The 12,895-nt window shown below is 60.5% G+C and overlaps 2 protein-coding genes across 2 annotated transcripts in view; one reads left to right on the forward strand and one right to left on the reverse strand.

Annotated features, from left to right (window-relative positions):
• Positions 1–6,432, forward strand: part of C2CD3 (C2 domain containing 3 centriole elongation regulator) — a 53,013-nt gene extending 46,581 nt beyond the window's left edge. Inside the window, 7 exon segments of the mRNA XM_061351356.1 lie at positions 2,448–2,544; positions 3,446–3,576; positions 3,674–3,884; positions 3,973–4,170; positions 4,964–5,065; positions 5,157–5,337; positions 6,176–6,432. Of these exon segments, the coding sequence (XP_061207340.1) occupies positions 2,448–2,544; positions 3,446–3,576; positions 3,674–3,884; positions 3,973–4,170; positions 4,964–5,065; positions 5,157–5,337; positions 6,176–6,272 (1,017 nt within the window). The 3' untranslated portion in view covers positions 6,273–6,432.
• A 1,816-nt stretch (positions 6,433–8,248) lies between these two features.
• DNAJB13 (DnaJ heat shock protein family (Hsp40) member B13) lies at positions 8,249–12,889 on the reverse strand. Its single transcript, XM_061351360.1, has 8 exons — positions 12,767–12,889; positions 12,500–12,603; positions 11,621–11,782; positions 10,580–10,737; positions 9,500–9,613; positions 9,136–9,249; positions 8,985–9,061; positions 8,249–8,452 (listed from the first exon to the last, which is right to left on the reverse strand). The coding sequence occupies exons 1-8, from the start codon at positions 12,832–12,834 to the stop codon at positions 8,299–8,301; spliced, it is 951 nt and encodes a 316-aa protein (XP_061207344.1). The 5' UTR covers positions 12,835–12,889; the 3' UTR covers positions 8,249–8,298.
• Positions 12,890–12,895: the final 6 nt, after the last annotated feature.

Raw genomic sequence — 12,895 nt, forward strand, 5'->3', positions numbered from 1 at the left:
AGGGATGGAGCATTCACAGCTTCCCTGGGCACCCATTCCAGTGCCTCAGCACCCGAACAGGAAAGAACTTCTGCCTTATATCCAATCTAAACTTCCCCTGTTTCAGTCTGAACCCATCACCCCTTGTCCTATCACTGCAGTCCCTAATGAAGAGTCCCTCCCCAGCATCCCTATAGGCCCCCTTCAGACACTGGAAGCTGCTCTGAGGTCTCCACGCAGCTTCTCTTCTCCAGGCTCAACAGCCCCAACTTATCCAAACTTACCCACTTATCCAACTGTTATCCAACTATTACCTGGAACAAACATGGGGTTATCCACACCGTTGCTTTTCAGTGTGAGCAGCAAGAGAAACCCCTCAAGGAGACCAGCTGAGCAGCAGGAACCGCTTCCCCATGGCTTTTCCCTGTGTCTCCATTGCTGCAGGACCCCGGATGGGTGTCCCATGGGCACTGGCTCCTAACTCCTGTCCCTTGTCCCCGCAGAGCACAGCCCTGCTGCAGGGGATCCCCTACCGACGGCCCCAGCGGCCCCGTCCCGCACCTGAGATCTCAGAAGAGGAGACCCAGAGGATCTCCAGGATCTTCTCTGCTCGGCTTTCCAAGCAGGAATAAGGATGGAGAGAGCCCCCCAGAGCTGCTGCTTCCCAAGCCACGGCCTGGTGCATCACCTCCACCAGGGAACAGCACATGGAACCATCCCATTGATGCCTGGGAGGAGATGAGAGCGTTGTGTCTTGCACGGGCAGGTCCCCAGTGAGAGACCCTCTCAGGCAAGGAGCTGTGCTCTGGTCTCCAGTTATTCCATTTCTGGGATGGAATCGTATGGAATTCCTCTAATTAACCTTTTAATGAGTGGACACTTGGAGGCAGCTTCAACCATCCATCCGTGGATGCTTCACCCATCCATCCGTGGATGCTTCACCCATCCATCCGTGGATGCTTCACCCATCCATCCGTGGATGCTTCACCCATCCATCCGTGGATGCTCCATGCGTCCATCTGTGGATACTCCATGCATCCATCCGTGGATGCTTCACCCATCCATCCGTGGATGCTTCATGTGTCCATCCGTGGATGCTCCACGCGTCCATCTGTGGATGCTTCACCCATCCATCCGTGGATGCTTCACCCATCCATCCATGGATGCTCCATGCGTCCATCCGTGGATGCTCCATGCGTCCATCCGTGGATGCTCCATGCGTCCATCCGTGGATGCTCCATGCGTCCATCCGTGGATGCTCCATGCATCCATCCATGGATGCTTCACCCATCCATCCGTGGATGCTCCATGCGTCCATCCGTGGATGCTTCACCCATCCATCCGTGGATGCTCCATGTGTCCATCCATGGATGCTCCATGCGTCCATCCGTGGATGCTTCACCCATCCATCCGTGGATGCTCCATGCATCCATCCGTGGATGCTCCATGTGTCCATCTGTGGATGCTCCATGCGTCCATCAATGCTCCCTCAAGCATCCATGAAAGGAAGATGGAGAACTTCGATGCCCAGCAGCAAGCAGAGACCTGGTGCTGTGGAAGGAGTGGGAAGATGAGCTCCCTCCCCAGGGACCTTCCCGAAATACATGCTGGGAAGCACATTGGAGCCATGGATGTGCCCAGGGGCTGTGGAAGCCCAGGCCAAGGATACTGTAAAATACTGGGATGGGTACAGAAGGATTTTACTAGAAATACAGCATTTTCTATCCTAACTTATTTTTGTACGTTTTTAGGTCAGGACCCTTTTGGAAAATGGCTTTGGATACAAACTGAGCCCAGTTCTTTCCGTGCTGTTTGTGTGTCAATAAAATTCCCAAGGTTCCTGGTTGTCCAGTGCGAGGCGTCCCGCTGGGTCTGGAGCCCATCACTGGCACATGGATGGGATTCCTGCCTCCAGGAGCCTCCAGTGCCAGAGGGGAGAGGATGTCATGGAATGTTTCCCACAGGGGCACATGGAAAGGTCACTGCAGAGTAACTGGATATCAGCTTGCAGCCAGTGGGCCTGGAGGAGAGGGAACGCTCCAAGTGAGGTGCTGCATTCAGGATGTCAGGAACCAGAGCATCAGCATCCCTTTGCCTCCCATCTCTGAAGTCATCATGGGATGGGTTGGGTTGAAGGGAGCTTAAAGCTCCTCCAGTCCCAACCCCTGCCATGGGCAGGGACCCCTTCCACTGGAGCAGCTTGCTCCAAGCCCCTGTGTCCAACCTGGCCTTGAGCACTGCCAGGGATGGGGCAGCCACAGCTTCTCTGGGCACCCTGTGCCAGCGCCTCAGCACCCTCACAGGGAAGAGCTTCTGCCTAAGAGCTCAGCTTGGACAGGTTCAAGCTGCTCCCAGCACAGCCCAGTTGGATGCCAGCTGGGTTGGGAGCACAGCAGAGGAGGTGCCAACGTTGACTCCTGGGTTATAGCTCAGGCAGGAGGCAAACAGCTTCTCCCTCTTGCCTTTAGGTTGGTGGTGGAGCAAGGTCCAGCCAGATGGGACAAGGCCATGGACACCATAGGACTGGTGATGAGCTTCTGCCTGGAGCCCATCGCTGGAGCAAAGGTGGCTTCTGGAGCTGACCCAGCTCCAAAGCCCTGCACAGGGTGAGCTCACGCATCCCTTTGGGCTTTGTGGCTGTAGGGCTCAATAGCACCAAGGGTTAAACACGAAGCCCTAAGGAACTGGAGGAAAAGGGACGTTCCTTGATCCCTCACCCCCCTCTCAGCCTCCAGTCTCATCCCTCCCCTTGGCACCTTCCCCTTAGGCACACTCTAAAGGTCACCCTGGTTTACATCATGGCTTTGGCCCTGAGCCTCTTTGCTGCTCCACGTGAGCTCGGGGCCCACGTTACACCAAGGCAAGGAAATCCAGCTCTCTGGAATGGGTTACAGCTCCCTGGTCCCTGCCAGGGCCAGAGGGGATCAACCTGACCCTGAGCCGGTCGCTTTTTAACCCTTCAGGTGGTTGCTGCATCTCATCCATCCCAAAGCACGTTCAGGGCTCATCCCAAATGATTCCCTATCTGGGATCCTGTTGTGGGCTGCTCTGTTCTGATGGGTGCTGAGGGTCTGGGCAGGACCCAAGGGTTGGACCTCAGCCATGGGTGGCCCCACTCTGCTCAGTTCAAATGCCAGTGAGGGAACTGGGTTTCGCTGTCACCCGATCCCGGTGGCTGGAATGCCGCCCCGGTGCTATATAAGGGGGAGCCAAGGAGCCTGGCAATGCCTGTGTGAGGAGCCAGGCTGCCAACGGTGAGGCCATGGAGGGGGTCACCCTGGGGGCCATGGTCCCCCTGTTGTGTATGGGATGGGGTGGGTGCACCCGGTGCCATCCCTGGGCTGAGCGTGGAGCCCCTGCCTCACTTACCCCAGGGATACAGGCGAGGAATCAGGGCTTTTGGGGTATCCGAAGGCAGCGAGAGGCCGCGTCGTGACCCCAAACTGTGCCCCCCTTTCCTTCCCAGCCACCATGGTGGGTCTGAAGCCCCCCGAGGTGCCCCCGACAGCCGGCATCAAGTTCGTGAGCGCGGGGCTGGCCGGGTGCATCGCCGACCTCTGCACCTTCCCCTTGGACACTGCCAAAGTGCGGCTGCAGGTAGGACCCGCTGCGCCCCACAGCCCTGCAGGCACCCTCCATGGGTACCCCCGGGGGGGTGCTTGGGGTGACGCAGATTGGGGGGGGGTTCCCTCAGATCCAGGGCGAGGTGCGCATCCCCCGGCCCATCGGCGCCGTGCAGTACCGGGGGGTGTTTGGGACGCTGAGCACCATGGTGCGGATGGAAGGGCCCCGCAGCCTCTACAGCGGGCTGGCGGCCGGGCTCCAGCGCCAGATGAGCTTCGCCTCCATCCGCATCGGCCTCTACGACTCCGTCAAGCAGCTCTACACCCCCAAGGGTGCTGAGAGTGAGTGTCCAGGGGCTCCCCATCCCTCTGCACCCCAATGGGGTCCCCGTGTGGCAGAGCCGGGGCTCCCAGCGCTTGTGCTCTGCAGGCACCGGGCTGGCCCCGCGGGTGCTGGCGGGCTGCACCACGGGCGCCGTGGCCGTGGCCTGTGCCCAGCCCACCGACGTGGTCAAGGTGCGGTTCCAGGCCAGTGGGGCGCTGCTGGAGGGTGCCCGCAGGTACAGCGGCACCGTGGATGCCTATCGGACCATCGCCAGGGAGGAGGGAGTGCGCGGGCTGTGGAGAGGTAGGAAGGGAATGGGGATGGGGATGGGGATGGGGATGGGGATGGGGATGGGGATGGGGAAGTTTAGATTGGATCTAAGGAAGAAGTTCTTTAGTGTGAGGGTGCTGAGGCACTGGAATGGGTGCCCAGGGAGGTTGTGAATGCTCCATCCCTGGGAGTGTTCAAGGCCAGGTTGGACAGAGCCTTGGGTGCCATGGTTTAGTGTGAGGTGTCCCTGCCCATGGCAGGGGGGTTGGAACTGGATGAGCTTAAGGTCCTTTCCAACCCAAACTGTTCTGTGATGAGGAAGGGGATGAGGAGGAGAAAAGGGACAATGAGGACTGTGTGCAGCTACTGTGTCCCTGACACATGAGGGACGTGGAGCTGTTGGAGCAAGCTCAGAGGAGGCCATGGAGCTGCTGCGAGGGCTGGAGCAGCTCTGCTCTGGAGCCAGGCTGAGAGAGCTGGGCTGGGGCAGCCTGGAGAAGAGAAGGCTCCTGAAGGGGAGACCTTAGAGCAGCTCCAGTGCCTAAAGGGGCTGCAGGAAAGCTGGAGAGGGGCTTGGGACAAGGGCCTGTAGGGCCAGGCCAAGGGGAATGGCTTGGAAGGGGCTTGGAGCAAGGAAGGGCTCCCTGCCCGTGGCAGGGGTTGGAGCTGGAGGAGCTTTACGTTCCCTTCAACCCAACCCATTCCCTGTGTTTACCCGTGGGCGGGGGGATGCAGATGGGGATGGATGCAACAGGGATGGGGTCAGCAGAGCTGCTCCATTCAGGGCTGTGCCACTTCCCCATTACCCCCCCTTTGCCCCACCCAGGGACGCTGCCCAACATCGCCCGCAACGCCATCATCAACTGCGGGGAGCTCGTCACTTACGACCTCATTAAGGACGCGCTGCTGCGGGCGCAGCTGATGACAGGTCAGGATGGTGCTGAGCCGGGTGGGGGGCACACACAGCGGGTACCATCCCCATGGCCCTCACCCCCCCTTCACCCCACTGTGCCCCACAGATAACGTCCCCTGTCACTTCGTGGCCGCCTTCGGGGCCGGGTTCTGCGCCACGGTGGTGGCGTCGCCGGTGGATGTGGTGAAGACGCGGTACATGAACGCGGGCCCCGGGCAGTACCGCAGCGCGCTGAGCTGCCTGCTGGCGCTGCTCCTGCAGGACGGGCTCGCTGGCTTCTACAAGGGGTGAGCCTGGGGGTGATGATGCTGAGCACCAGCGAACCGGTGCCGTGAGCACTGCATCCATCCCTCTGAGCTGGAGAGAGAGGCTGGGCTGAGGGATTGCCCCGGGGTTGCTCAATGGCTCAGTGTCTGCATGGGCACCAGTGACAAGTGATGTCCCCCAGGGGTCTGTACTGGGAGCAGCACTGGTGTGGGACCAGGGCTCTAATGACATAGAGTGATTGAGAGTGCTGTGAGGTTTGCTGATGGCACCGAGCTGTGAACGTGGGAGGGAAGGGATGGGATCCAGAGGGACCTGGACAGCCTGGAGAGGTGGGACTGTGTGAACCTCATGGAGCTCAACCAAGCCCTGGGATTAGGGCAATCCCAGCACAAAGCCAGGCTGAGAAAGCTGGGCTGGGTCAGAAGAGAAGGCTCCTGAAGGGGAGACCTTAGAGCAGCTCCAGTGCCTAAAGGGGCTGCAGGGAAGCTGGAGAGGGGCTTGGGACAAGGGCCTGTAGGGCCAGGCCAAGGGGAATGGCTTGAACCTGCCCGAGGGGAGACTGAGCTGAGCTCTTAGGCAGAAGCTCTTCCCTGTGAGGGTGCTGAGGCGCTGGCACAGGGTGCCCAGAGAAGCTGTGGCTGCCCCATCCCTGGCAGTGCTCAAGGCCAGGCTGGACACAGGGGCTTGGAGCAAGCTGCTCCAGTGGAAGGGGTCCCTGCCCATGGCAGGGGTTGGGACTGGATGAGCTTTCAGCTCCCTTCAACCCAAACCCCTCTGTGTCCCTATGACGTACACACCCCAGCACCAGGCAGGGCACTGCTGGGATGCTCTCCCCATATCCCCCTTCTCCCGGTACAGGTTCGTCCCATCCTTCCTGCGCCTGGGCTCCTGGAACGTGGTCATGTTCATCTCCTACGAGCAGCTGCAGCGCGCCGCGGTGCTGGCCCGCTCCTGACCCGGCCCCGCTCGCCCCTCGGCCAGGACCTGCACTCAATTACATTAATTGCCATTAACGGGAGCCAGGGGGAGCAGCGATGCCAATGGGCACCTGGCCCAACGGGACCCCTGAGAGGGTCTGCATGGATGGGTGGAAGGACAAAGAATGGGGTTGGAGGAGGAATGGGGCAGAACGGAGGTGAGGGAGGAAGAAAGAAGCGGTGATGGTTTTCCCGCTGGGAAGAGCATCACTTCCGGATGGTGCCAGGAGCAGGTGAGCAGCAGGAGCAAAGGTGGCTTCAGGGTGTGAAACCAGCTTGAAATCCCTTTTGTGCTCCCACAGGAGCCAGGGATGGGACATTCCTGTTATTCCTTATGGATGCTTCCAATAAATCGCCCCTATGGGGTCTGATCCATCACTTTGGGGGAGGTTTCTGATTGCTCCCGCAGCCCTGGGATGCTGCTGGAAAAGGGGAAGCTTGTCCAAGTGTCAGGGAAAAAGAAGCATGGGGAGCTCATGGCCACGGGGGCACCCATGGGTGCAAAGATCTGCTGCACTCCCAACCCATGGAGGGTTCCTCATCCACTCCCCCTGGGGTCTGCCCCATCCCATCAGGGATCTGGTGCCCACATCCCTACAATCATCCAGGCTCCCAAATCCCAGCACAGCAACGGCCTCCCCTGGTCCTCACCCCTGCCTCTGCCTCTGCCCCAGGGATGTGGTGAGGACCTCATGGAGCTCAGGCAGGCCAAGGGCAAGGTCCTGCCCCTGGGTCAGGGCAGACCCAGGTGGGGGAGATGGGATGGAGCCTGAGGAGAAGGAGTTGAGTCCAGAGGAGCTGCTGCGAGGGCTGGAGCAGCTCTGCCCTGGAGCCAGGCTGAGAGAGCTGGGCTGGGGCAGCCTGGAGAAGAGAAGGCTCCTGAAGGGGAGACCTGAGAGCAGCTCCAGTGCCTAAAGGGGCTGCAGGAAAGCTGGAGAGGGGCTTGGGACAAGGGATGGAGGGATAAGAGTGGGTGTTATCCTCAACATAAGGAGGACATGGAGCTGTTGGAGCAAGTCCAGAGGAGGCCACGAGGATGCTCAGGGGCTGGAGCAGCTCCTGTATGGAGCCAGGCTGAGAACATTGGGGCTGTTGAGCCTGGAGAAGAGAAGCTGCGTGGAGACCTCAGAGCAGCTTCCAGTGTCTGAAGGGGGCTACAAGGATGCTGGGGAGGGACTCTTCATCAGGGACTGCAGTGATAGGACAAGGGGTGATGGGTTCAGACTGAAACAGGGGAAGTTTAGATTGGATCTAAGGAGGAAATTCTTCCCTGTGAGGGTGCTGAGGCACTGGAATGGGTGCCCAGGGAGGTTGTGAATGCTCCATCCCTGGCAGTGTTCAAGGCCAGGTTGGACAGAGCCTTGGGTGCCATGGTTTAGTGTGAGGTGTCCCTGCCCATGGCAGGGGTTGGAGCTGGAGGAGCTCTGAGGTCCCTTCAACCCAAACCACTTTGGGAGTCTCAGATCCAGCTCCCACCCAAGGTCCAGGAGCGCTGTTTGGGGCAGTCCGTACGGGATGTGCTGATCCCAACTGTTCCAGCCCTTTCGTGCCCTCAGTCCTGGGGCTCCTCTCCTGGAACATCACAAGCGGCTGAAATGGGACCTGGGGGGCACTGGCAGGAGGTCCCTGAGCCCGGGCCTGGCACCACCATAGGGATGAGCATCACCCTATGGTGATGCTCCAGCAAGGAGCAAGCTGCAGTGAGGACAGGGAGGCTCTGAGCACACCCTGGGGTCTTTTCCTCCTTGGTTTAGGTCCTTCCTGCACTGCCCCATGCAGTCACCCCCAACCCAGGAGCTGGGAGGACTCCATCCCCCCCTGCATGGCTGCAGGGTGGCAACCAAGGGGTAGAGTCCCTGAGTGAGGGCAGCAGGAACAGGCTCAAGGCTGTTGCTATGGGATGATCCTTGTGTTTCAGTGGGCCCAGTACATGGAACCACCTCTGCCCCATCCCACTATGGGACCAGAGCTTTATTGGTGGGAGGAAGGAGAAGGGCATCACCCCTAGGAGAGGAGGGCGCTTCTTAAGAGCCTCTTCTTGTCAGGTGTGAGCGTCTTGGGAAAGCAGATGTTGAAGTAGATGAGGAGGTCACCCCTGTGCTGGGGGGCCCCAGGCAGAGGCATCCCCTCCCCAGGCACCACTTTGCAGTACTTGGGGCTGCAGAGCAAAGGAAGGGGCTGAGAGGGGCTGCAGGGTGACCCCCAACGGGTCCATGTGGAGCCCCATGGCCCCTCCTATTGCTTCCCTGTGGGAATTCCCTGTCCTCCTCTTCAAGCCTCATGAAGCCCCCAAACCCTCCCCTCACTCGGGTCTCCCATCTGAAACCCTGCAAGGGGAACTGGACACAGGGGCTTGGAGCAAGCTGCTCCAGTGGAAGGGGTCCCTGCCCATGGCAGTGACTGGAACTGAATGAGCTTTAAGCTCCCTTCAACCCAACCCTAGAGTCCCTGATTCCCCATTACCAGCAGCACAGCCCCATTACAGATGATGACAGGAACCCACTGTGGGCACCCTCCTGCAGGCAGGAACCCCCCAAACCTCCTGGGAAGCTGCTGAAGCACCCCAGTGATGCAGGCAATGGGAACGTGGCAATGTTGAGGCTCCTCCTAAGTCCCCATTCACCTCCTTGGCCACCAAACTGTGCATGAAGGCCCTTGAGCCTGGTGGCCTTTCCCCCCTTGGCACTTACTCCACGATGTCATTGATGGGGATGTTCAGCAGCCTCCCATCCAGCGTCCTCACATCCACAGTGCAGCCAACCAGGGCCTGCAGGGCATGGGGCAGGAGCTGCCTCTGCTGCCCCACAGAGCCTGGTTCCGTGGCCTTGCTCAGCTCCTTACCTTTCCCAGGGGGATGGTGGCCACAAAGACGAGGTTGTCGTTGGTTCTTTTGAACCTCGGGTGGGTTTTCTCCTGGATGACAAAGGTGATGTCAGCTGGGATGACGTTTGGGCCCTAAAAACGAGACAGAGGGGAAGGGAAGAGGAGGCTTCAAAGACCCAGCAGGGGGAAGCAGGCATCAGGCAGAAATCCACCCCTTTTCAGTGATGCTTTATCCACGCTAAGGGTAACGCAGGCAGGGAGGGCTCCTCGGAGTGCTGCGGAGCACAGTGACCCCGAGTGGCCGCATTAAACACGCTCCCAAGTGCCCGTGGCACCGGGACCCCTGGAAGCGTGGCCCGGAGCTCCTCACCGCAGGCATTACCTGGTCGCCTTCCTTCTCAAAGGTGATCCTGGTGCCCTGCTTCCAGCCCGGCTGCACGTCCAGGCTCAGGATCTTGTCCTTGATGGAGCTGCTTTGCCCATCCTCGTTTAGCACCTGGAGACGGGAGCGAGGGGATGAGGTGAACGGGTACGGGCTCTGCTCAGACACCCGAGCAGCCAGCACCGGGCATTGGGGCCGCCCGTGCTGGATCGTGACCCTGCAGTGCGGGCACAGCCCTGCAGATGGAGCAGGGATCTCTGAGCTGCCAAAGGCTCTGACAGAGCCACAGCCTGGGTTGGGATGAAGGGAGCTTAAAGCTCTTCCAGCTCCAACCCCTGCAATGGGCAGGGACCCCTTCCACTGGAGCAGCTTGCTCCAAGCCCCTGTGTCCAACCTGGCCTTGAGCACTGCCAGGGATGGGGCAGCCACAGCTTCTCTGGGCACCCTGTGCCAGCGCCTCAGCACCCTCACAGGGAAGAGCTTCTGCCTAAGAGCTCAGCTCAGTCTCCCCTCGGGCAGGTTCAAGCCATTCCCCTTGGCCTGGCCCTACAGGCCCTTGTCCCAAGCCCCTCTCCAGCTTTCCTGCAGCCCCTTTAGGCACTGGAGCTGCTCTCAGGTCTCCCCTTCAGGAGCCTTCTCTTCTCCAGGCTGCCCCAGCCCAGCTCTCTCAGCCTGGCTCCAGAGCAGAGCTGCTCCAGCCCTCGCAGCAGCTCCATGGCCTCCTCTGGCCTCGCTCCAACAGCTCCACGTCCCTCTTGTGCTGCTGCCCCAGAGCTGGATCAGGGCTGCAGGGGGGTCTCCCCTTCACACAGCAGAGGGGCAGGATCCCCTCCCTGAGCTGCTGCTCACGCTCTGGGGGTGCAGCCCAGCACACGGGGGGGTTCTGGGCTCAAGCGCTCACTGAAGCCGGGTCATGGGGAGCTGCTCCTCACCCAACACCCCAAGCCCTCCTCCTCCAAAGGGCAGCGCAGCTCCAGGCTCAGCCCTGCCTCCCCACCACCTTTCACAGCACCGCTTGTGCCCAGCTCCCTCTGCAGGGGGGGATGGCTCCAGCCTCCCCCTTCAGCCCACGGTCACTGCCCTGCGGGAGATCTTGATCTTCTTGGTGCAGCCATGGAAGAGGTCTTCAAGGGACAGGCACAGGTCCCTCACCACCGGCGGGTCCTGCTTCATGGCTCCTCGGCCCCGCAGCCCCCCGAAGGGCAGGATCAGCTCGGAGCCATCCTCAGCAAAGAACTCTGTGAACAAGCAGAGGGGCTCCTCACACCTGGACCAGCGGTTGGGGAGCCCCTGGGGTCTCCTATGGAAGATGAAGACCCCAAACATGGAGGTGTTGGGACAAGTCCAGAGGAGGCCACGAGGATGCTCAGGGGCTGGAGCAGCTCCTGTATGGAGCCAGGCTGAGAACATTGGGGCTGTTGAGCCTGGAGAAGAGAAGCTGCGTGGAGACCTCAGAGCAGCTTCCAGTGTCTGAAGGGGGCTACAAGGATGCTGGGGAGGGACTCTTCATCAGGGACTGCAGTGATAGGACAAGGGGTGATGGGTTCAGACTGAAACAGGGGAAGTTTAGATTGGAGATAAGGAGGAAATTCTTCCCTGTGAGGGTGCTGAGGCACTGGAATGGGTGCCCAGGGAGGTTGTGAATGCTCCATCCCTGGCAGTGTTCAAGGCCAGGTTGGACAGAGCCTTGGGTGCCATGGTTTAGTGTGAGGTGTCCCTGCCCATGGCAGGGGTTGGAGCTGGATGATCTTAAGGTCCTTTCCAACCCTAACTATTCTATGATCCTATGATCTGCTTCTGCCTGTGACCACTGTCCTGCACCACCTGCAGTGGTTCCATCCTGCTCCCGTGTTCATGGCACCTCAGCAACCCCAGCCCTCCTTGGGGTTGGCTTTGGGGATGGAAACCCTCCAGGACAAGGCTCACAACAGCATGGGGAGAGCAGAGAGCCTCAACCCACACCCTCAGGGCTCCCTCCCACCTGAGACTGGGGCCACGCAGGATCTAACCCCCAGGAACCAGCCGCACCGGAGTCACTGGGCAGGGAAACAGCCCCACAGAGCATCCTGGTGGCCATGGCACAGTGGCAGCCACTGATGGCTCCTGGAGCCCTCCATGTACCTGCAAAGGGGTTGTCTCCACCAAAGAACTCCCTGAAGACTCTGTGGGGGTCGTTGTGGAACACGTATCCATCGCTCCAGGCGTTGGCATCACCCAACTCCAGGGGGATGCCACCTTTGAGTCCCTCTTCTCCAAACTTGTCGTAGATGCCTTTCTTCATAGCTTAGGGGTAAGGAGGAGTTGGGAATCTCAGGCCAGAGATCCAGGTTTTACATGGATAGAGGCTGGGGGAAGGGGGGGGGAGGGGGGGTGGTGTCCCACCACTCTGTGCCCAGCAATAGACCCCACTTGCAGCACTGTGTGCAGGTCTGGAGTCCCCAGTATAAGGACATGGAGCTGTTGGAGTGAGTCCAGAGGAGGCCACGAGGATGCTCAGGGGCTGGAGCAGCTCCTGTATGGAGCCAGGCTGAGAACATTGGGGCTGTTGAGCCTGGAGAAGAGAAGCTGCGTGGAGACCTCAGAGCAGCTTCCAGTGTCTGAAGGGGGCTACAAGGATGCTGGGGAGGGACTGCACTGACAGGACAAGGGCTGATGGGTTCAGACTGAAACAGGGGAGATTTAAGGTGGATATAAGGAAGCCCTTTGCTGTGAGGGTGCTGAGGCGCTGGCACAGGGTGCCCAGAGAAGCTGTGGCTGCCCCATCCCTGGCAGTGCTCAAGGCCAGGTTGGACACAGGGGCTTGGAGCAAGCTGCTCCAGTGGAAGGGGTCCCTGCCTGTGGCAGGGGTTGGGACTGGATGAGCTTTAAGCTCCCTTCAACCCAAACCCTTCTATGGAGGCAACAGCCCCCAGCCTGGCTGCAGGGTGCAGCAGTGATGGGGATGCAGCCACAGCCCCACCAGAGTCCCCCGTTCCCCCCCTCCGTCCCAGCCCCCCTTACGGTCGCTGAGCACATCGTAGGCCTCCGCCAGCTGCCGGAACCTCTCGGCGGCCCCGGGCTCCTTGCATTTCACGGGGTGGCTCTTCAAGGCCAACTTCCGATACCTGTGACGGGACAGAGCGCGGGGAACGCACCCTCCCGCCGGGCCCCGGGTACCGCAGCACCCACGGCCGGGCCCCGCTGCGGGGAGCCGGTGGGGAGCAAAGCGCCGGGGCACACACGGGGTCCCCCATCCCCAACTCCCGGGTCCCCCCCAGGTCCGCTTACGCCTTCTTGATGTCGGCGTCGGTGGCTCCGCGGCCCAGCTCCAGCACCGCGTAGTAATCCTGCCCCATGGCGGCGCGTTGCTATGGAGACAGCGCCGCCGGCCGGGGGTCACTTCCGGTGCATGCCCGC

This window comes from Neopsephotus bourkii, unplaced genomic scaffold (assembly GCF_033783945.1).
Source record: "Neopsephotus bourkii isolate Nb327-2 ecotype Australia unplaced genomic scaffold, CSIRO-AGI_Nbou_v1 NB_580, whole genome shotgun sequence".
Classification (NCBI taxonomy): Eukaryota; Metazoa; Chordata; class Aves; order Psittaciformes; family Psittacidae; genus Neopsephotus; species Neopsephotus bourkii.

Excerpts from the sequence above, each read along its gene's own strand:
- DNAJB13 (XM_061351360.1), bottom strand. The coding sequence starts at position 12,834 with ATGGGGCAGGATTACTACGCGGTGCTGGAGCTGGGCCGCGGAGCCACC. Across the intron at positions 11,783-12,499 it reads CTACGATGTGCTCAGCGACC|CTATGAAGAAAGGCATCTAC; the intron begins GTAAGGGGGGCT and ends CTTACCCCTAAG. Across the intron at positions 10,738-11,620 it reads TGGAGACAACCCCTTTGCAG|AGTTCTTTGCTGAGGATGGC; the intron begins GTACATGGAGGG and ends GCTTGTTCACAG.